We start from the raw sequence: 22,390 nt of genomic DNA, 5'->3' as shown, positions 1-22,390 counted from the left end.
CAGGGAAGTCCCCAGCTTCTCTATTTTTTTAATCCCCACTTCCAACTCAGGACCAATCAGAGGAAGCTAAGTATGCTTCCCCAAACCAATCACAGAGGATGCTCTACTTCTACTTAGCCCACCTCCAGCTATCCCACGGCCAATCACAGCACACCTGATGCCTCTGCTTTTTCACTATGAAGCTTTCCTACTCCTCTGCCTGCCTTTAAGTCTCTGCCAGACACAAGTGGTGGTAGCAAACTCTGAACAAGTAGCTTGTTCTGTTTGTTCTGAGTTGGGTGTTCTTCACACACAGTATGTGCCTTCTGCATGGAGAAGCCGGGTGACTTTACCTACCGAGGGACTGTGTGTTTGATGATTCTCAGATGTGTGACTTCTTACTCGTTTTACTCGTTCGTGGGAAGCGTCTAACGGGCCTCCAAAATTTGGCCCAAAGTTATTATTGTTCTCATTAATGATGAGGAAACAAGTTGAGAGAAGTAAAATTGCTGTTACCTGCCTGGTGAGTTAGGGTCAGAGGCCAGGTCTCGAGTTACCCCAAGCACTGGCTCTTAACCTCTGTCCTATAACTGGCTCATTCCCCCTGAGCCTACATTTCCTCTCTGTAAAACAAGAATAATAACATCATATTAAGTTGAACCAAATGAAACAGAATTTTTGTACTTTGAAAAAGTTTGAATATGGAATTCCCTGGTGGTCCAGTGGTTAGGACTCCATGCTCTTACTGTTGAGGGCCCTGGTTCAATCACTGGTGGCGGAACTAAGGTCCCACAAGCCGTGCGGCGTGGCCAAAAAAAAAAAAAAAAGAGGTTGAATATTGGCAATTTTATACAGTTCAACCTAATATAATGTTGTGAGGATGAAATAAAATAAAACGATGTTAAACTGAAGGCAATATAACATTTCTATTAGTAACACAGGACTCCAGAAACACTTCCCAGGATTTAAATTCCTACTCCACCCTTTTCTGGCTGTTCGGTCTTGGGCCATCTGACCCATCTGTGCCTCAGTTTCTTCAGCCATAAAAAGGAGATATAAGACAGGTCAACAATGCCTTACTTGAAATTCTGAAATCCAAAAAGCTTTGAAAAACAAGTTTTGTGGCAAACTCATTTGGTAGCAAATTTTGACCTGAGCTGACCAGAGGCTATTTATAGTCTATATTTATCCCACTTAGTGTGAAAAAGCATATGTTCTGCTGAAGGAATATTACGTTTGACTTTAGGGTGTTGCCCCAGACTCTCTGAGGTTGTCATGTATTATACTCATGTAGGGAGTTATTATTTCAAATACTGCTTCTGAAACAAAGCTGATTTTATTACATGCCAAGCACAGGAGAACGGTGTGGCAGAACATAGCCTCCTGAACAAAGAAAAGAGCTGATCTTTATATGTTTGCACCAAAGCACAGCTGTTGCTGATTGGGGCTGGTTTCTGGGATTCTGGATTCCATAGTTACTTATTCACAGATTGGGATTAGGGCCAAAGAGCTGTCAGTCTTCCAACTTCTTTCTTTTATTTATTTATTTATTTATTCATTTTTGGCTGTGTTGGGTCTTCATTTCTGTGCGAGGGCTTTCTCTAGTTGTGGCAAATGGGGGCCACTCTTCATCGCGGTGCGCGGGCCTCTCACCACCGCGGCCTCTCTTGTTGCGGAGCACAGGCTCCAGACGCGCAGGCTCAGTAGTTGTGGCTCACGGGCCTAGGTGCTCCGCGGCATGTGGGATCTTCCCAGACCAGGGCTCAAACCCGTGTCCCCTGCATTGGCAGGCAGATTCTCAACCACTGCGCCACCAGGGAAGCCCCCCCAACTTCTTTCTTGAATTTGGAGAATAGGAACTTTTTATTCACACCTTGTGACTTTTCTAAAATATGAAAAATCCTGCATTCTGAGACACACCTGGCCCAAGAGGTTCAGATAAGGAACAGTGGACCTTAAGTATTGATACTTACCTCACAGGTTATTGCGAGGATTTAATGAGTTAATCTATGTGAAATGACTGGATTGCTTCCCGGCAGAGGAAAGCTGTGTGGCTGGCGATTTTTTTTTTTAAAATCATAAACTCATACAGGGCCAAAAACTTAGCTTTCAGTTGTAAAGTATTTATCAAGTGCCTACTATGTGCAACGCTTTGAGAGTACAACGTGAACAGGAGACTTGATCTTCTGCCGATTTAAGTCTGGATCCTTTTTTTTCTTTTCCGGTTCCTTAGGGTAAGCGTTCTAACGGCAGGATTGTTCATGCAGGCTCTGGAAGGCGTTTCTCCACCAGGGCTTCTTTCTGTGGCCGTTCGGTTTACCCCTTGCACCGCGGCCACTCATGCCTACGCGGTGCACGCACTCGGCACACACCTGCCCCTGCGTGATCGCACCCCCCGCGACCGCCAGATTCCCTTCAAAAGAGGAACACCTTTCCGAGGGGGCCAGCCCCGTAGGAGCGCCCAGCTTCGCTCGGGCCGAGGTGTTCCAGTCCTAACCAGCCCGGGGCCATTCCTGCCGCGGCGGGAGAAGCTGGAGGCGCCACGGAAAGCTACCCCGCGCAGCGTGCTGGCCCCTCCCCTCCCCACGTCTCCTGGCGCCCGAGGGGGCGGGGCCGGACGCGCGCCGCCCGGGACTCCGCCCGCAAACGGCCTGCCGATTGGCCGATGGGGCCAGTGTTCCTCCGGCAGAGCGCGCCTCCCCCCCGATTTCCCGCCAGCAGGCCCCGCGCGGTACTTGCTGTGCCTCTAGTGGCTCGGTCCGACAGAGCGGTTGGGCCTCGGCGACCGTGGCCATGTCGCGACAGAGCACGCTGTACAGCTTCTTCCCCAAGTCTCCAGCCCTGAATAATGACAGCAAAGGCCCGGTCGGGGCCTCAAGTGAAAGCGCCGCCGCCGCTGCCACCGGGGCCTCCCCTTCCCCAGGCGAGGATGCGGCCTGGAGCGAGGCCGGGCCTGGGCCGGGGCCCCTGGCGGGCTCCACTTCGCGGGCCGAGGCGAGGAACCTCAACGGAGGGCTGCGGAAGTCGGCAGCCCCTGCGGTCCCCGCCAGGTAGCGGGGTGTCGGGGCGCAGGGAGGTCGCCTTAGGGGCCTGGGGGGTGCGCGGCCAGGCCCTGGGCTCGGAGGAGGTGGTGCAGTGGGGGGAGGCGCAGGGAGCCCAGGGAAGGGAGGCTCGCCTCGGTGTTGGGGGGCTGGGGTGCTCGGCCAGCGCCTGGGCTCGGAGGAGGTGGGGTTGCATATTTGGCTTGAAAGAGCGCAGGGAGCCTTGGGGGTGTAGCTTGTAAACAGGGTAGGAGGAAATCGGCTGTGTACGAAGGGTTGGAGGGGAAGGGAGGACGCGCTTAGTTCGGAGGTAGAGGAGGACACGCGGCCCGTCAGGTGGGGGAGGAGGAGTGGAAGGTGCTCGGGGCAGGGAGGAGAAATGAGAATCGGGAGAACTGAGGGTGCGGCGGGAAGAGAAAAGAGCTTGCCTGCTCGGCGTGGGGTGCGCCCCCAGGGCGAGGGAGGGGGTGGTGCCTGCCCGGGGCGGGGGAGGGGTGGCGGGAAGGAGGAATGCCCGCTGGGGGGGGGTGACCGCCGGCCACCTGCAGGTTGTGGGGCGCGGCGTGCTGCGAGTGGGATTCCCGGGGGACGTTTCTCCTTCACAGCTGGGACGGTGAATTACCGGTCCAGTAGTCGTTGGAGGAATACGCTCGATGTTTGGGTGAGAGCCTCGGACTCGAAGCCTCTGGCGGGGTGGGTGGGCGGGCCCTCGGCCTGGGTATGGGGGTTGGGGGGTGGACGACGAGTTTAGAGCGCGAGGGGTGTGTCCACTCGTAGACGGAGGGGCCTGATTGGTGATAGTAAGGATTGCAGGGGCGGGGGAGCAGCAAGTGCAGGGATCCCGCTGGCTCATCCTGTAGGTAGACAGCATATGCCCCCAAACAGATGAAAGTTTAGGAACAGTGTTAATTTTGACACCTGGAAGTATTGTGCCAGTTGAAAATAATGTTAGTTTAAGGAACAGTGCATCTTTTCCTTTTTTGTTTTTTGGCCGCCCCCTCTCCGCCAGGCTTTTGGGATCTCAGTCCCCGACCAGGGATTGAACCCTGGCCCCAGCAGTGACAGCCAGGAATCCTAACCACTAGACCACCAGGGAACTCCCTGATATAGTGCATCTTTTGTTGGCGATTTCAGGGGAGGTTGGGGCTGTGTAATTTTTCCGGAATTGAGAGTGAGCCTCCAAAGGCCTTGATCTGACTCTGGGCGGGGACGTATGGACGCGATTATGGGGAAGCCTGCCCAGAGGTGTCTTCCTCGCCTTCTCGGCAGTTCAGTGCTGTTCCAGGGCTTGGCTGGCCTTTGTTGCAGCAGCGGGCGACATTTTGAAAAGCTCGCATTTACTGTATCCCAGGTATTGTATTAGGCATTGTGTGTAATGGTAGCCATTTGAAAGGATGAAGAAATAGTGGTACAGAAAAATAAAGAACGCATTCAAGATCAGAAACTTGAGTAGTTGATTTACAATGTCCTGCGTTTTAGGTGCTCTACAGATTTTTCAAAGTCTACGTGGAATTACAGTGTTATTCTCCTTTAAGCAACCCTCTCAAGCAGTTTATGTAGTTGTGTGAAGAGTAGCAGGATATGCCACCCCAGAATGTGCCTCTGGCATAGAGGCTATTTTGAACTGATAATTTTTGAGAAACGGGGGACACAGAAACTGGGGGACACTGGAGAAGCTCTGAGAGCTATAGAAGTTACCCTTCTGTAAGGGAAATTTACATTTAAAAAGGAAATCTCCATTTGTAAGGATGTCTCCCTCTCTGTACTAGGAACAGAAGAGTGACTCTAAATCACCAGAAACTTATTAAATGGAGAAGGCACTGACTGAAATCTGCATAACAACCATACCCTTGTGTTTTGTTCTTTTCCTGGTAACCTCCCTTATCTGTCCCCGCCACCCCATCTTTCTTTTGTCTTTATAAAGCTGCAGATGATGTTTTAAGATGGTGACTCGGGCCATTTCCAGGAGTTACTAAGTTTTTCTTAGTATCTCCCACGTTTATGGGGAGGTATACATGTTAATAAACTTTTGTCTGTCTTTTTCTTGTTAATCCTTTATTACAGGGGCTCTTAGCCAAGAACTCAGAAGGGTAAAGGGGAAAATATTTTTCCTTCCCTACATGTGCATCCTCTGTAACAGACTATTTTTCATGGTGAGAGATGCACAATGTGTTAATAATGTTTACTTAAACATGAATTTGATTCTTCCTGCATCCATTCTAAACGGATGGAAGTATTTATTGTATGGTTGTGCTTTATGTGTTGAATAGCATATGCTCTGTTTTTTTGAGGTCTGAATTTAGGAGACTTGTAAAAGCATAACATTGTTTACACTTGACCACCTACTATGGGGACTACTTCCAAAGTATTCAGGAAAGATGGGCATTTGATACTAGGCTTCTAAAGAAACTCTCCATTCAGTATATAGATTTGGCTTTCTTTTTTTCTTAATTTTTGAATTTTATTTTTTTATACATAGATTTGGCTTTCATTCAACAAATGTTAACGTATCTACTCTGGCAGGCACAGTATTGGGCACTGTAGATCCTGGATATAACAGTGAACGGGACAAGCAAAAAGGCAATTCTAGAGCAGGAGCAGAGTCGGTGAGCTCCGTGTGCTTTGGGGGGAGAATGGGGTATGTGTGGGTCCGGGTAGGCTTTCAGCTCTCTAGGCTGAGACAGGAGGACAAGAAGTTAGCCAGGCTACTGTGGAGGTGAGGGAGTTTTAGAAGCTGGTGCAGGAAGAGGAAGGTCCTGCAAATTGAGAATGAAGAGGAGGCAGGAGCCTTAGGTATGCAGAGATCCAGTCACCAACAGGCTGATGGGCTACAAAGACATTTGGACTTTTTCTGAGGGTCGTTGAACTCTTTAAAAGAAGTTGAGCATCTTTTAATGGTCATTTGTCATTTAGTTTTTCTCTTGTGCTCCAGTGTTAAAGTGTTTTGCCTGTTTTTTTCTCTTTTTTTCCCCTTAGTTACTTTGTCAGTCAGGTGTGATGCAAAAGTATTTTTCCACTTGTGTTGATGAGAGAAAGGAAGGAGTCGAGGTGACATCAGTTTCAATAAATGGCTACAGGATGTATGTTTATGCACTCTAGGCCTGCTTCTCAATACTTTATTTCTTCTGTAGTTTATTAAGACCATAATTGAAAGAGCTGTGAGCAGGGCTTCTGACAACTAAATCTGGGTTTTTTAAGCAAGTCTTAGCTAGTTTATTTTTCACAGTCTCGTTTCAGTGATAATTATCTGTTGATTATGAGAAATGAGGGCAGTAAAAAATTTTAAGTGTATGCCATGTACTCATTTATAGGAGTGGTGTGTCAGACATTGACAAGTTTTTTTTTTCCCTAAGAGCCTTTAGTAAAAGGTAACTATCTGCCCTAGTTGTAGGTGCCTTTCCTGAGAATTTTCATACAATTAAATCTATTTATAGTAATATATTTTCCAAATAATATCACACTTAATATAATATTATTGTAAGAAAAGTATTCAAGCTTTTAAAAAAGTATCATTGTGGACTCAGTTTCACAGGCCTAATTTGATTTAATCGATATAACTAAAACTGGTATTTAAAAAGATGCTGAACTTATAATTTGGTCAATGGGAGCCTCTTTTAAGCTGGCTTTTATGACTTTTTAACATTGCCCTCAGAACTTTATTTTTTATTTTTGGCTGTGTTGGGTCTTCGTTGCTGCACGCGGGCTTTCTCTAGTTGCGGCGAGCAGGGGCTACTCTTCGTTGCGGTGCGCGGGCTTCTTATTGCGGTGGCTTCTCTTGTTGCAGAGCACGGGCTCTAGGCTGGTGGGCTTCAGTAGTTGTGGCGCACGGGCTCAGTAGTTGTGGCTCGCAGGCTCTAGAGCACAGGCTCAGTAGATGTGGCGCATGGGCTTAGTTGCTCCGCGGCATGTGGGATCCTCCCAGACCAGGGCTCGAACCCGTGTCCCCTGCATCGGCAGGCGGACTGTTAACCACTGCGCCACCAGGGAAGTCCCTGCCCTCAGAACTTTTGAAAACATCTTTTCATTCTGATGACGGTGGTCAATGTCCCTGCTTCTTAAGCTGCTCTCCGAAGAACCCTGGTTTCTTTTAGTTTTTTATGTAGACTTCCTTTCTAATAATATTTAGGAAGCAGTTTCAGAGGCCAGTTTGGATGATAATTTATTATTTAGGAAATAGTTTTAGAGGCCAGTTTGGATGATAATTTCTATGGTCACCGTAGACCTAATGCGTAAGTGATGGGTGCCATAGTTATGCAAGCTGAAGGAAAGAAAGCCAGGTATGTGGGCAGAGGTACAGGTAGATGGGCAGGTGTGATGGGAGCCTTTGTTATTAATTGCTCTGATTACTTGTCTTTTCTCCTTAGCTGTTTGAGGGTAGGGGAATTCTGCTCTTATAGTCCACCTTAAGAGGTAGATACAAACACTGATAGTTTGATTTCTAAAGTTGGCTTGAGAGCATGTTTCACATTTGTGAAACTTGTATTTACATACACAAGTTTTTGTTAGACATACCCAGTCTATCTTTTATTGTTTATAGGAGCAAATTCTAGCAGTACATTGGTATCTACTGATTCTTTTTTAAAAAGTAGATAGCCAAAAATTTTGCTTACAAATTTGGGGCACAACTAGTAATCGACACCAAGGTAATGGGCTGAAGAGGGAGCAAAAATAATGTGATTTTTAAAAAAATTACTTATTTATTTATTCATGGCTGTGTTAGGTCTTCGTTTCTGTGCGAGGGCTTTCTCTAGTTGCGGCAAGTGGGGGCCACTCTTCATCACGGTGCGTGGGCCTCTCACTATCGCAGCCTCTCTTGTTGCGGAGCACAGGCTCCAGATGCGCAGGCTCAGTAATTGTGGCTCACGGGCCTAGTTGCTCCGCAGCATGTGGGATCTTCCCAGACCAGGGCTCAAACCCGTGTCCCCTGCATTGGCAGGCAGATTCTCAACCACTGCGCCACCAGGGAAGCCCCAAATAATGTGATTTTTAAAGCAAAAGCTTAAAGATCTGTTCACTGTATATTTAGCTTAAGTCATTTCTTATTTTTAGTTGTATGAAGGCTTTTACACTTGTTTTTCTGAGCTGTCACCTTTTCCTCTTACCTTTTTAAAACTGTCTTTAAAATCCCAAGAATATCAAACATTTGAGATATATTATCATTTTATTTTTTAAATTTATTTTTAATAACTTTATTTATTTTTGGCTGCGTTGGGTCTTTGTTGCTGCACGCGGGCTTTCTCTAGTTCCAGAGAGTGGAGGCTACTTTTCGTTGCAGTGCACGGGCTTTTCGTTGCGGTGGCTTCTCTTGTTGCGGAGCATGGGCTCTAGGTGCGCGGCTCAGTAGTTGTGGTGCACGTGCTTAATTGCTCCGCCGCATGTGGGATCTTCCTGGACCAGGGCTTGAACCCGTGTCCCGTGCATTGGCAGGCGGATTCTTAAACCACTGCGCCACCAGGGAAGTCCCAGCTTGTGGTTTTCTGATACCAGTGTGTGATAGACTTTGTGGTTAAGTGGCTACCTGCCTAAGTTAAGGGAAAGCCTGCTTGACAGTTCCACAGAAAGATAAGGGTCTTTGTCTCCTGTTAATTAATGGATATGTTAGGAAGGATGAAGCACTTAAGAAGTCTGAATGGTGCAGACACAGCTCCCTGTTTGAAGATGAGCCTTGTGTTTGACAGCAATAATTATAAAGTTGTGCAGGTTGCTATACATTTCTAAGTTGAAAGAAGAATGTACCTTAAAGGCCCTTGATATAAGCACCAGCTGAAGCCATGCTCCTGTTCTGGTTTCTTTTCTAACTGTCCAGCATAGGGATTTCCATATTCACATTTTTTGAAGAAAGAAATACTTTAATTTTATGATTGGGCCTGATTTTATAAGGTGGCCTCAATTGATGGTTCAAAAATGTCTAAAATATTGTTTGTAATGTACTTATTTTACATTTGTAGTTATTCAGCGAAAACCTGTAAGCGGGCTTAGAAAATCTTGGTATATAGTACTTGAGCAGGGTTTATCAGTTGTTGTGCCCTCTCCATCACTGAGGGACTCTTGTAGTCTGTTACTGGACACTGCTACCCTTCTCCCTCTCCTTTCCCCTCCTCTCCCTTCCTCAGGAAACCTTTAGGGCTAAATCAGCTTTTGTGAAGATTGAAGCTCCTGTTGATTCTGTAGGCATTATGTACTCAACTATTTTGGGTACATTAGGCACTTATCTCTTGACTTAAGTTTTTCCATAAAGCTAGATTTTTAGGGTGGGGGGGTAGTGTGCTATAGGTAGCTTTTGGAGTATTTGGAATACATTGGAGCAAAGTCAATAATATTGAATATAAGTAGCAAATTTATACAGTCGGTATGTTTGGTATTAATACTTTGGGTCAGATCCTGTTCCTGATGTATACCATATTTGTAGTACAGGTGTTACTGATTATAATTTGGATCACAAGTACAGTGAATTTATGTCTTTTTCCTGCTATCAGTAGTCCAGCAGAATTCTGCCACAGTTTTTAAACCTTGAATAATTCTGAGATAGTCTCTAACCTTAATACCATTATATTTGTGTTTGTCTTAATAAACATTGTGATATTTGCTTATGTTTTTAAAAATAACTTGAAAATATGTTTTTAAAAAATCATTAATTCTAGAAATTGTTCCTGAATATTAATGCCAGAAAATTTCAAAAGAGTCTTAAAGATACCTTCCTTAAAATTGCTTATTTGTAGGTAATTGCCTTTAATGCAGCTTAACAAAATATTAACCAAATTATGTATTTCCTTTTGGCAACAGTTCTTGTGACTTCTCACCAGGTGATTTGGTTTGGGCCAAGATGGAGGGTTACCCTTGGTGGCCTTGCCTGGTTTACAACCACCCTTTTGATGGAACATTCATCCGTGAGAAAGGAAAGTCTGCCCGAGTTCATGTACAGTTTTTTGATGACAGCCCAACAAGGGGCTGGGTTAGCAGAAGGCTATTAAAGCCATATACAGGTAAAAGATTCACTCTGCAGATTGTGTATGTTTGTGAGAGAGAGAGCATGCACGCACACATGAGTCTGAGTGTTAGTGTCTCCCATACAGTGGAATTAAGCATATTTTACTCGAATAAATTGCAGGAGTGGTGTGGTGAAAGCTTCTAGCATGGGAAAAGGATAAGATGCAGCTGGTCTTAAGCCAGTTTGTTGTGCGGAGTGGAATTTTTATTTCCGTCCTGAGTGACTTATAGCAATATCATATCATTAAAGGAAAAATGATTTCATGATTGGATCTCGTGATTTGGACCAAAATGCCAAACTCAGACATGAAAAGAGTAAATTAAAGTGTTCCCATCTTAAAGGTTCCAAAAGAAAATGCAGCCAAGATGCATAGAATATAGATCAGTGACATTCTTTAGGACAGATGGAGATGCATGCTACCTGGCCTTCAAAATCCTCACCTTATGAGCACATCTGCATTGAGTTTCACATCAGAAATCAGACTTCTGGAACCTTAACTTTCTCTTCCCCGGCCCAGCCTTATTTATCACAGACATCAGCAGTTCTGCATTTATAGCTTCACTTGGGCTGGGTGCACCCTATCAGTCTCTTGGATTGTACAGTGCATGTACAGTATGACTGCAGGATGCAGTGCCTGAACACTCCAGCATGTACAGGTTTTTCTCCACTATCTTCAGATTCTCCTGGCTAGGACATTGTTGAACTCAGTGTTTTGGAATCAGAACAATGTTCAGTTTCCCAGAAACCTCTGGGAATCATGCCTTTTGGTCATAGTGCTCCTCATCCTGCAGGGCAGGGACGGCACACTGAAGAGTTAAGTCCACACAGAAATCTGACATGCAGGATGGAAAGAAAATAAGGGAATTTGGTTCAGTCTTCTCCACTAATTTGCTGTGTAATCTTATTTTCTGATTCTGTTTGCATATATATAAAATGAGAGAGAGAGTTGGACCAGATGATAAATGAGGTCTTTTTCCAGGACTAATTTTGAGATTCTATAAACAAAGCTTTGGCAAAAAAGGACTTTAAAAAGAGATCAAAAAAGTTTACATTTATGTTGTAATTATTTTATAAAACCAACCACCTGTGTGCATACTGCTCTCTGCCCTTTAAATATCCAGATTGTTGCAATACATGTATGTGAATAAATCAGCAAAGAGGCATGCATGAAAAAAAGTAGGCCTTTGGGGGGCATGGTCTTAGAGCTGTAGTTTGCATCAGAGGTTTTGGGGAATGACGATGACACCAGATAGGTGGGGGGGTAAGTACAGCTGCAGCAGGTACTCTGGGAAAAGTTCAGAGCTACTCTTAATGATTTTGATTGTTGCAGTTTGTAGTTTTGGTGCAGCTCTTTAGGGAATTGAGAAATTGCAGCTTTGTTTTAGTCAGCTTATGAACATTGCTAATTCCATGGAAATTTAGGATGTCCCATCAGTTTTAGTATATAGAAAGAAGGGTGTAATATAATGTTTGGATCTGTTAGACAAGTTCAGGTTAGTTTTCCAACTATAGGTATATTCAGGTAGAAGAAGAGAAAAGACATTCCTAGTTATGCCTCTTGGAAAAGAACTAAAACAATTCTGTATCATTGGTCTTGTGGATAGAAATTTTGCTCAGTGGATGGAAATGTCATTTAATACTATAGCTCTTTGAAATGAAATGAATAAAGGAAAAGTTTTACTTTAAAGCAGAGCAAGACATTTTGATGCAACTGTTTTGAAAAAATTTAACATTACAAGTCTGAACTGGGTTACTGTCCCAAAATGTAGGATTTTTTTTTTTTTTTTTAACATCTTATCTAACTGCCTTGGGAACAAACTTATTTTTAATATCATTGCTTCATTTAAGTGACAGTGTAGTTTTTGCCTTCCTTAAGTAATGTTTTTTAAAAAAGGGTCTCAAACCCCCTTTACATCTCATGCCTCACCTGAAGAGGTGTGCCTAGGTGTTTAGGGTCACAGTCCCAGGTCATTATAGAAGAGAGACTAAGTGGTCCTGGGTGACCAACAGTTAAGGCAGCTTAAAGGAGGTAAAATAGGTAATTTCAGTTTCACTGGTAGTTTCTCCCTGAAAATTCCTTCCTTGTAGGCTTTATTGATCTATCTGTATCAATCAAAAATAATGGGAGATTAAAAATTATACTTGATTGTTGTCACTCTTGTTCCTTAGGGCAAGTGTTATACATTGAGCCAAATATCCAGCCAACAGTTCCTATTTATAAATATATATATGTTTTTTAGGTTCAAAGTCAAAGGAAGCCCAGAAAGGAGGTCATTTCTACAGTTCAAAGCCTGAAATACTCAGAGCAATGCAACGTGCAGATGAAGCCTTGAATAAAGACAAGATTAAGAGGCTTGAATTGGCAGTGTGTGATGAGCCCTCAGAACCAGAGGAGGAAGAAGAGATGGAGGTGGGACAGTGCTAACAGGCGGTTGTTACTTCTGTTAGGAGAGTGATGAAAAAGGGTCAGGGGCATATTAGAGTGGTATTTTCCATATATCTATTTAGTACTCATACATGCATACTTCTATACATTCCTGGACTATAGGTCATGTTATATTATTTAGAATCTCAGCAGCCTAGCACCCCTTTTTACTTAAGTTCTCAAGCCTGCTAGAAAGACACATGCTGTAAAAGGCAGTACCATTTTGGTAACCAGTAGAGAGAGCTAGGGACAGTAAGGACATGGTGATAAAATTGGTCATGGTGTCTGGTAATAAGCTTCTGTATGAGGATGTGGAAATTATCCAGTTTTATGCTCTAATACTTTTTGTTGTATTTTGGATTGGTAAGAATAGAGGTTGAGTAACCTTGAAATACAACCTTGGTTTCAAATATTAATGGTCACTATTTGAGTGAATTAAATCTTGTTAAGGAAATGAACAAATAATTGGTATATTTAAAACAAACATCATTATTCTCTAATTCAGTAAATTAATGCCATGTGCTTAAAAAGATTAATCTATAACTAAGCTTGATTTTGTTTTATTCTATTCTAGATGAGATAGGCAATAAGTAAGTTAATATAATGAGTATTTTAAGAGAAATGAAAGAAGAGTTTCTAACCTTATTTTTGAGGTTGAGACCAGAGATCATAATGTTACTCAGATGTTTAGACCTGGATGGTAACTACAGAAATCATTTAGCCTCATACTACTTTACGTATGAGGGAGGCCCATGATAATAAGTGAATGTGCCTTGCCCAAGAAGATACAGCTGGTTTGTGGAAAGCAAGGACTAAAACTAGGTTGATTACTGCTTTTTTATACTAAAGAATTTATAAAATGGTAAACTTCATAACATGTCCAAATGTAAGAGGAGAGGTGACCCTGAAAGAAAGATAACAGAAGAAGACTGAAAGTTTTTTCCACAGCTATGACTGTTAATGAGGACATCACCTATGGGTATTTGTGATGTGTGGTCATCCTAAGGACTTCATCAGTATTGAATAGGATAGAACTCTCATGACAGAATCACTTAATCCTGTATTGTGATACTTGTTTTAATGTTAGGTGAAACTGAAATTGATATCCCTTGAGAAAGAAAATAATTTATTTCTGGAGGTAGGTTCTTCTCTTGATAGATGAAGTTGCAGCATATTGAGAGATTCCACAGCAATATTGTCATTTTCCAAATTTTACTTTGTTTTAAAATACTCTTCTTTGCCTTCCAGGCAGGTGCCACTTATGCATCAGATAAGAGTGAAGAAGAAAATGAAATTGAGAGTGAAGAGGAAGTGAGGCCAAAGGTGCAAGGATCTAGGCGAAGTAGCCGCCAGATAAAAAAACGAAGGGTCATATCAGACTCTGAGAGTGACATTGGTGGCTCTGATGTGGAATTTAAGCCAGATGCTAAGGAGGAAGGAAGCAGTGATGAAATAAGCAGTGGAGTAGGGGATAGTGACAGTGAAGGCCTGGACAGCCCTGTCAAAGTTGCTCCAAAGAGGAAGAGAATGGTAACTGGAAATGGCTCCCTCAAAAGGAAAAGTTCAAGGAAGGAAATGCCCTCAGCCACCAAACGAGCAACTGGCATTTCATCAGAAACCAAGAATACTTTGAGTGCTTTCTCTGCCCCTCAAAATTCTGAATCCCAAGCCCACATTAGTGGAGGATGTGATGACAGTAGTCGCCCCACCATCTGGTATCATGAAACTTTAGAGTGGCTTAAGGAGGAGAAGAGAAGAGATACGCACAGGAGGCAACCTGATCACCCTGATTTTGATGCATCCACACTCTATGTGCCTGAGGATTTCCTTAATTCCTGTACTCCTGGGATGAGGAAGTGGTGGCAGATTAAGTCTCAGAACTTTGATCTTGTCATATTTTATAAGGTGGGGAAGTTTTATGAGCTGTACCACATGGATGCTCTTATTGGAGTCAGTGAACTAGGGCTGGTATTCATGAAAGGCAACTGGGCCCATTCTGGTTTCCCTGAAATTGCATTTGGCCGATATTCAGATTCCCTGGTCCAGAAGGGCTATAAAGTAGCACGGGTGGAACAGACCGAGACCCCGGAAATGATGGAGGCACGATGCCGAAAGATGGCACATATATCTAAGTATGATAGAGTGGTGAGGAGGGAGATCTGTAGGGTCATTACCAAGGGTACACAGACCTACAGTGTGCTGGAAGGTGACCCCTCAGAGAACTACAGTAAGTACCTTCTTAGCCTTAAAGAAAAAGAAGATGATTCTTCTGGCCATGCTCGAGTGTATGGAGTATGTTTTGTTGATACCTCGCTAGGGAAGTTCTTCATAGGTCAGTTTTCAGATGATCGCCATTGTTCCAGGTTTAGGACTTTAGTGGCACACTATCCTCCAGTACAAGTCTTGTTTGAGAAAGGAAATCTCTCAGTGGAAACTAAGATGATTCTCAAGAGTTCATTATCCTCTTCTCTTCAGGAAGGTCTGATACCAGGTTCCCAGTTTTGGGATGCAGCCAAAACTTTGAGAACTCTCCTTGAAGAAGGATATTTTACAGACAAGTTAAATGAGGACAGTGGGGTGATGCTACCCCAGGTGCTTAAAGGTATGACCTCAGAGTCTGATTCTGTTGGGTTGACACCGGGAGAGAAGAGTGAATTGGCCCTCTCTGCTCTTGGTGGTTGTGTCTTCTACCTCAAAAAATGCCTTATTGATCAGGAGCTTTTATCAATGGCTAATTTTGAAGAATATATTCCCTTGGATTCTGACACGGTCCGTGCTACAAGACCTGGTGCTGTCTTTGCTAAAGCCAATCAACGAATGGTGCTAGATGCTGTGACATTAAACAACTTGGAGATTTTTCTGAATGGAACAAATGGTTCTACTGAAGGGACCCTGTTAGAGAAGATTGATACTTGCCATACTCCCTTCGGTAAGCGGCTCCTAAAGCAATGGCTTTGTGCCCCACTCTGTAACCCTTATGTTATCAGTGATCGTCTAGATGCCATAGAAGACCTAATGGTTGTGCCTGACAGAATCTCTGAGGTTGTAGACCTTCTAAAGAAGCTTCCAGACCTTGAGAGACTACTGAGTAAAATTCATAATGTTGGCTCTCCCCTGAAGAGCCAGAACCACCCAGATAGCAGGGCTATAATGTATGAAGAAACCACATACAGCAAAAAAAAGATTATTGATTTTCTTTCTGCTCTGGAAGGATTCAAAGTACTATGTAAAATTATAGGGGTTATGGAAGAAGTCATTGATGACTTTAAGTCTAAAATCCTTAAGCAGGTCCTTACTCTGCAGACAAAAAATCCTGAAGGCCGCTTTCCTGATTTGACTTTAGAACTAAACCGATGGGATACAGCCTTTGACCATGAAAAGGCTCGAAAGACTGGACTGATTACTCCCAAAGCAGGATTTGACTCTGATTATGATCAGGCTCTTGCTGACATAAGAGAAAATGAACAGAGCCTCCTGGAATACTTGGAGAAACAGCGTAGTCGAATTGGCTGTAGGACCATAGTCTACTGGGGAATTGGTAGGAATCGTTACCAGTTGGAAATTCCCGAGAATTTCATCACCCGTAATTTGCCAGAAGAATATGAGTTGAAATCTACTAAGAAGGGCTGTAAACGATACTGGACCAAAACAATTGAGAAAAAGTTGGCTAATCTGATAAATGCTGAAGAACGGAGAGATGTATCATTAAAGGACTGCATGCGGCGACTGTTCTATAACTTTGATAAAAATTACAAGGACTGGCAGGCTGCTGTGGAGTGCATCGCAGTGCTGGGTAAGGTTTTCAAGAGCCTTGTTCCTAAAGCTTTGGTTAGTAATGTCCTGTGTTCCAATTGTATATTAAAATTGGAAAGTCCATTGGAAAGTCCTCATTGACTCGTATCCCTAAACTCAAATGACAGGTATATATTTTGATCAAATTTCAATTGAATTTATAGTATTCAATAAATGCTGTTTTTAAGCTATTTTTTGTCACACTAATTTAAAGCTATCCCTTGACCTATCACTCAGTTTTAGTTTTTTGATAAATATATACAGATATATATATACACCCTTGCATTTTTTTTTGTATTTCAGTGAATCTCTTTACATGAACGTTTCAAAAGATTTTAATCTTCCCTTTTTCTTTTAGCCCAAGTTGTCACACTTTCTTTTCTACAGTTGATTTCTAAGAGCCCTGATTTACGTATTTGTAACTTGGTAACCTTTTCAGCTTCATAAGTAATTTCCTTTTTCTTTAAATTTCATGGCCAAGTCATTTGGAGCCTTTGCTTGTTTTAGAGTTTTGGGTTTTTTTCTGTTGTGAAAATGCAGCAACCATAGTTTACCCAAATTTGTAACAAAACTATTTTAGTCTGAACACAACTGTCCAGAATAAAATGGCATCCTGTTCTATTTTTTTTTTTTTTTTTTAATTTTATAGCTACTTTATTTATTTATTTATTTATTTTTGGCTGTGTTGGGTCTTCGGTTCGTGCGAGGGCTTTCTCTGGTTACGGCAAGTGGGGGCCACTCTTCATCGCGGTGCGGGGACCGCTCTTCATCGCGGTGCGCGGGCCTTTCACTATCGCGGCCCCTCCCGTTGCGGGGCACAGGCTCCAGACGCGCAGGCTCAGTAGTTGTGGCTCACGGGCCCAGCTGCTCCGCGGCATGTGGGATCTTCCCAGACCAGGGCTCGAACCCGTGTCCCCTGCATTAGCAGGCAGATTCTCAACCACTGCGCCACCAGGGAAGCCCTATTTTTTTTTTTTTTTTAATTACTTCATAGCCATATTTTGTCTTATCCTACTTCTCTGTTAACTATTGTACACTGAAATCATAAGTAACTGCTTTTTTTTTTAAAAAGAAATTCGCGTTCTTTTATTTATTTATTTATTTATTTATGACTGTGTTGGGTCTTCGTTTCTCTGCGAGGGCTATCTCTAGTTGTGGCAAGTGGGGACCACTCTTCATCGCGGTGCGCGGGCCTCTCACCATCGCGGCCTCTCTTGTTGCGGAGCACAGGCTCCAGACGCGCAGGCTCAGTAATTGTGGCTCACGGGCCCAGTTCTGTTCTATTTTTGAGTGTGTATCTATCGTGGTTTTTGAGTGTGCCACATTTATTCCTTAAGCCAATACAGTTTTAAACAATTTGGTAGGTAATGTAAAATCATCCCTCAGCTCAGGTATTCAAAATTGGTGAGTATATTTTCCTCTTAAGATTGTGCCTATTGTCAGAATGTTCTGCTTCTAAGAAGTGTTAGCTCCATGATTATATCAAGGAGAGACCACTACAGCATCTCTCTGTTGTATCTTTTAGCTTTCCTTTGGCATACCTCTGGTCTAGATATTAGAGGACTTAAAATCTACTTTGAGGGGATATTTTCTTGGGCTTGAAATTGGAAGTTTTCTCATTTCAGTACAAGTGCTGTAAGACATGTAAAACATTTAGGCTGATGACTTATTTTTGTGCAGTTAAAACAATGTCACTAGAGTGCTTACTTTTAGAAAAAAAGCTGCCATGTCTAAAGAGCATGCCACCTCCACTAAAAAAACATTTCTGGAAGACTTCTTGTAGAAGTTGGGCCTTTGTGCTTATCAAGAAACCTCAAAAATGATGAAGCTTCACTTTTGACCTTTCTTTAACAGATGTCTTATTGTGCCTGGCTAACTACAGTCGAGGGGGTGATGGTCCTATGTGTCGTCCAGTAATTCTGTTGCCAGAAGAAGATACTCCTCCCTTTCTAGACCTTAAAGGATCACGCCACCCCTGCATTACAAAGACTTTTTTTGGTGATGACTTTATTCCAAATGACATTCTAATAGGCTGTGAGGAAGAGGAAGAAAATGGCAAAGCTTACTGTGTGCTTGTTACTGGACCGAATATGGGGGGCAAGTCTACGCTCATGAGACAGGTAAACTTGAAGTTTTGTTACACCAAATTATTTGTAACACTTAAAGAGTGAATATAGTACATATTTAAGCCGCCGTTTCCCAAGGAGCATATGATAGAATTCAGTCATTGACTTATTAGGAAGCAAAGGGAAGGAAACTCCTTGAGTCATGAAACTAAGACCTGTATTCTTCTTATTGGTCAAATATTTGCCTGATGTTAAGGGAAGTATATTATTAAGAAGGTGAAGGTGGTTTCAGGCCATGAGTTTTTTTATGAACTCTGACTTTGATTGAATCCATTTCCTGCGAAGGCAGAGGTATTCATAATGAATGAAAATTATACAAACGTTTTATGTTTGTTCTTAAATTAGGTTCATTTCTAGGAACCCTTATACAGGAACCATTGCACTTGTTCATACAGGAAAGTGATTCATGACCTCTAGTTAACTGTTGGGAACTGCTTTTAGGGAAGACAATAAATATATTTTTCTGACCTTCTGCCAGGGGTTAGCTAGCTACTGAGCTAATAAATATGATTTAGATTTTAAAGGGTTGTAGAAAAAAACAGTGTGTAACAGACATTGGGCCCTTGACAGAAAATGTTTGCTGACCCCCTAACTCTACTGCAACTGTATTATTTCTGTACAAATTTGCTAACTAGAGAGGAGCAATAGTGTAAGGTGGTTTTCAACCTCCTTTTCGTTTTTAAATCATCTAGAGAGCACAACAAAAAAGTACCTGGGAGTTGGGGTGTGTTCATCCTCTGAAACTGATTGTTGGGTCTGGAATTGGTTCTAAGCATCAGTAGTTTTAGGTTGAGAATCACTAGTGTACTAGGTTAGCATATAGGTGCTGAGGTTTCAAGTAAAGCCAGTTAGGCCCTAAGCCTCATGCCTTCCTAAGCCTCACTTTTCCTACTTAGGTTTGTGAAGGTTTTTTTTAGAGTGCCTGACTACTCCTAGTTAATAAATATTTATTAGGGCTTATTATCTCTGTCTTCTGGATATACACAGACATCTCTATCTGTTCTCGATAAAACCAGTCATAAAAGACCTTTTTCTCCCTCATTCACAGGCTGGCCTACTAGTTGTAATGGCCCAGATGGGTTGTTATGTACCAGCTGAAGTGTGTAGGCTCACACCAATCGATAGAGTGTTTACTAGACTTGGTGCCTCAGACAGAATAATGTCAGGTGAGTTTTTTTTCCTACCTAAGGCTCTGTTATTTGACAGTTCATTTCTATATTTTAGGTGTTAAACACATCTACGTTTAAATAGGATGTTTTATTTATTTTTTTCCGGTGTTACGCAAGGCAGAATGCTTTCAGACATTTGAAAGCATTATGCAATTTTTAACATACTAGAAGTTATCTCTTAGTACCACGGTAGTTCATAATAGATTCAAAGGATATGAACCTAAAAGATGAATCTACTGTTACAACAGGATTCTTAAAATGATCACCTATTTGTGATTTTTTTTTAGGTGAAAGTACGTTTTTTGTTGAATTGAGTGAAACTGCCAGTATACTTACACATGCAACAGCACATTCTCTGGTGCTTGTGGATGAATTAGGTAAGATATTAAAATTTCCAAAACATTAGTACAAAGAATTATTTTTCTGGAAAATGGTCTGAAGAACACATCTCTTAAAGAAAAAAACTATGAATACACTCACCTTTGTCCATAGACCCCACAGTTGGCCCTAAGGTGGCAATTTTACAGGGATAATGAGAATATTTATTGGACAATGAGGCTATTTAAAGAGAACTAAAAGGAAGTTTCTGAAGCGCAGTGGTACTCGAGTAGTCCTGAACTCCAAGCAGACCTACTTAGCTAGAGAGGGCCTGTTTACAGAATGCTTTTGGATATACTAAAGTGATCTTTAGTACATTTTTTTCCATTCCTTTGTGAGGCATGTCCTTCTTCGTATATAATATGGCAGATTGTGTAATACATAGTTCATGTATATTTTATTTTCATAGGAAGAGGTACTGCAACATTTGATGGGACAGCAATAGCAAATGCAGTTGTTAAAGAACTTGCTGAGAATATAAAGTGTCGTACATTGTTTTCTACTCACTACCATTCATTAGTTGAAGACTATTCTCAAAATGTTGCAGTGCGCCTAGGACACATGGTATGTACAAGTTGTTTATTCAAAAGTTATGTTTTTGAATGGGTACTTCCATTGCCAGCATGTTATTTTTCTTTTTTAGGCATGCATGGTAGAAAATGAATGTGAAGATCCCAGCCAGGAGACTATTACCTTCCTGTACAAATTCATTAAAGGAGCCTGTCCTAAAAGCTATGGCTTTAATGCAGCAAGGCTTGCTAATCTTCCAGAGGAGGTTATTCAAAAGGGACATAGAAAAGCAAGAGAATTTGAGAAGATGACTCAGTCACTGCGATTATTTCGGTAATTATAACTGGATATAATTTTACCATGTAGTTGATTACCAAAACAGTAAAGGGATGGATGATGCACTGTGAAAAATGTAAACTAAAACTTTTTTTTTTTAATTTATTTTAAGGGAAGTTTGTCTGGCTAGTGAAAGGTCGACTGTAGATGCTGAAGCTGTCCATAAGTTGCTGACTTTGATTGAGGAATTATAGACTACATTTGGAAGTTCACTTTTGACAAAGGTGGTAAATTCAGACAACATTATGATCTAATAAACTTTATTTTTTAAAAATGACCATTTTTCCATTTTCTTTCTAGGAAATTAAACCCTTTTAATTCTTACCTACCGTCTACATAATGGTTATTGAATACTCCACAATATATTAAGTCTAGATGTTATGGTACATGCATACACTTTCAGGCTGTTTATACCCACTGTCACCAATACACATAAATGGGGTGGGGGGGGAGCTATGAAACTGTATAGGGCTGTATATATACTTGTCTCAGCTTAATGCGGGAAATTCTTTTATTTCCAGCAATTTGTCTAAACTGTTCAAAAAAAAACTATGAACAGAGTTCAAATACAGGACTGTTTTGAAGAGACTTTCTAAAGTGTACTTTTAAAACATAGTAGTTTTTACCTTTCACAAAACTGAGTTACAAGAATACTTTTGTTTTACAGTGCATCCCTTCCTAGGAAGTCTCATTAAAACACTCACTTTGTCTAGGGGTGATTTTGAATGCTGCACAGGGAAGGGAAGGAAATAATAGTCTTAACTTTTCTTAAAGGATACCAGAAACATTGCTGGATATAATTTAAGATTAGTGTTTTCTCTTTCATAGAAAGAACGTACATACTGGGACATGAGTACAGTTACAGCAAGTCTAGGTGTGCTAACAAAACAGGGCACATTCAAGTACAATAAGATTTTGCTTGAAATTAAAAACAAACTACATGAGATTAAAGCATTAAAATCATATTTCTCAATCTGAATACATGTTAAAAAAAATCAAAAGAAACGCAGAAGTGCTAGCTCACATTTTTACCATATTACAAAAGCAATTGGTACCCACGTCCATAAAGGCAGCAACAAAGCTGCTTGTCTATTGAAGAGTACTACTGCAAATTGGACTGCATTCAATGCTAGTTGTAAAAACACCAGCTTTTTTCAGAAGTTGGTATCTGTACAAAATTGCAGCTTATTTTCTTCACTTCTGTCCCTTCAAAAGTCTTTACACAGTAATGCTAAAACACCCAGCTTTGAGATCCTGAGTCAATATATTGCCACTTTCTTTTTGGTAGCTTGAGCTTCATAGTGTCAACTGACCTTGTGTATCCATTTTTAATACAGTCTCTTCCTGTAGCATGGGCAAATATTTTAAATCTTCCAAAAAAAATGTTTTAAGTTATGATGTTAGAATGGCAGGACTTTTTCTTTAGGGAAGGAATTCAGTTGTGCTGCAATGTATTAGATTCTATAGGTGGAGCAGAGTCATATAGTGTATCTGTATCATGTGTAGGCTCACCAGCTAATGTACAAGGATTAGACAGTGTTCCAGCACCACAGTCACAGAAAAACCTAAAGCAAAATGAAAACCCAAAGATTAGGAAAGTGAGGGGAGGAAAATAATTGGGTAATACAGCAAGCAAGTGTGCTACA

At 41.9% G+C, this 22,390-nt stretch overlaps 2 protein-coding genes across 3 annotated transcripts in view; one reads left to right on the top strand and one right to left on the bottom strand.

The window, feature by feature from the left end:
• The first annotated feature begins 2,669 nt into the window (after positions 1 to 2,669).
• On the top strand, positions 2,670 to 21,021 carry MSH6 (mutS homolog 6). Of its 2 annotated transcripts, XM_007190048.2 has the most exons (10): positions 2,671 to 3,029; positions 9,804 to 10,003; positions 12,249 to 12,418; positions 13,682 to 16,226; positions 18,080 to 18,345; positions 19,400 to 19,517; positions 19,808 to 19,897; positions 20,308 to 20,462; positions 20,542 to 20,741; positions 20,857 to 21,021. In XM_007190048.2, exons 1-10 carry the CDS (start codon positions 2,773 to 2,775, stop codon positions 20,936 to 20,938), a joined length of 4,083 nt encoding a protein of 1,360 aa, XP_007190110.2. In that variant the 5' UTR covers positions 2,671 to 2,772; the 3' UTR covers positions 20,939 to 21,021. The 2 variants fall into 2 exon arrangements, with proteins under 2 accessions (XP_057414386.1, XP_007190110.2); XM_057558403.1 differs by lacking the exon at positions 20,857 to 21,021 and having other exon boundaries at positions 2,670 to 3,029; positions 20,555 to 20,719.
• A 17-nt stretch (positions 21,022 to 21,038) lies between these two features.
• The window catches only part of FBXO11 (F-box protein 11), a 100,644-nt gene continuing 99,292 nt past the window's right edge, over positions 21,039 to 22,390 (bottom strand). Inside the window, exon 23 of the mRNA XM_057558404.1 lies at positions 21,039 to 22,309. Within this exon, the coding sequence (XP_057414387.1) occupies positions 22,180 to 22,309 (130 nt within the window). The 3' untranslated portion in view covers positions 21,039 to 22,179. The remainder of the gene's footprint in view (positions 22,310 to 22,390) is intronic.

Source organism: Balaenoptera acutorostrata, chromosome 12 (genome assembly GCF_949987535.1).
Source record: "Balaenoptera acutorostrata chromosome 12, mBalAcu1.1, whole genome shotgun sequence".
Classification (NCBI taxonomy): Eukaryota; Metazoa; Chordata; class Mammalia; order Artiodactyla; family Balaenopteridae; genus Balaenoptera; species Balaenoptera acutorostrata.
Note: the sequence above shows the minus strand (reverse complement) of the source record. Positions and strands in the feature narration are given on the sequence as shown.

What these genes read in the sequence shown, in the direction of transcription:
- MSH6 (XM_007190048.2), top strand. Translation starts at nt 2,773, where the DNA reads ATGTCGCGACAGAGCACGCTGTACAGCTTCTTCCCCAAGTCTCCAGCC. An exon ending in GGAGTGCATCGCAGTGCTGG is followed by an intron (nt 16,227 to 18,079) that starts GTAAGGTTTTCA and finishes TTTCTTTAACAG; the next exon opens with ATGTCTTATTGTGCCTGGCT. An exon ending in AGTCTACGCTCATGAGACAG is followed by an intron (nt 18,346 to 19,399) that starts GTAAACTTGAAG and finishes CCTCATTCACAG; the next exon opens with GCTGGCCTACTAGTTGTAAT.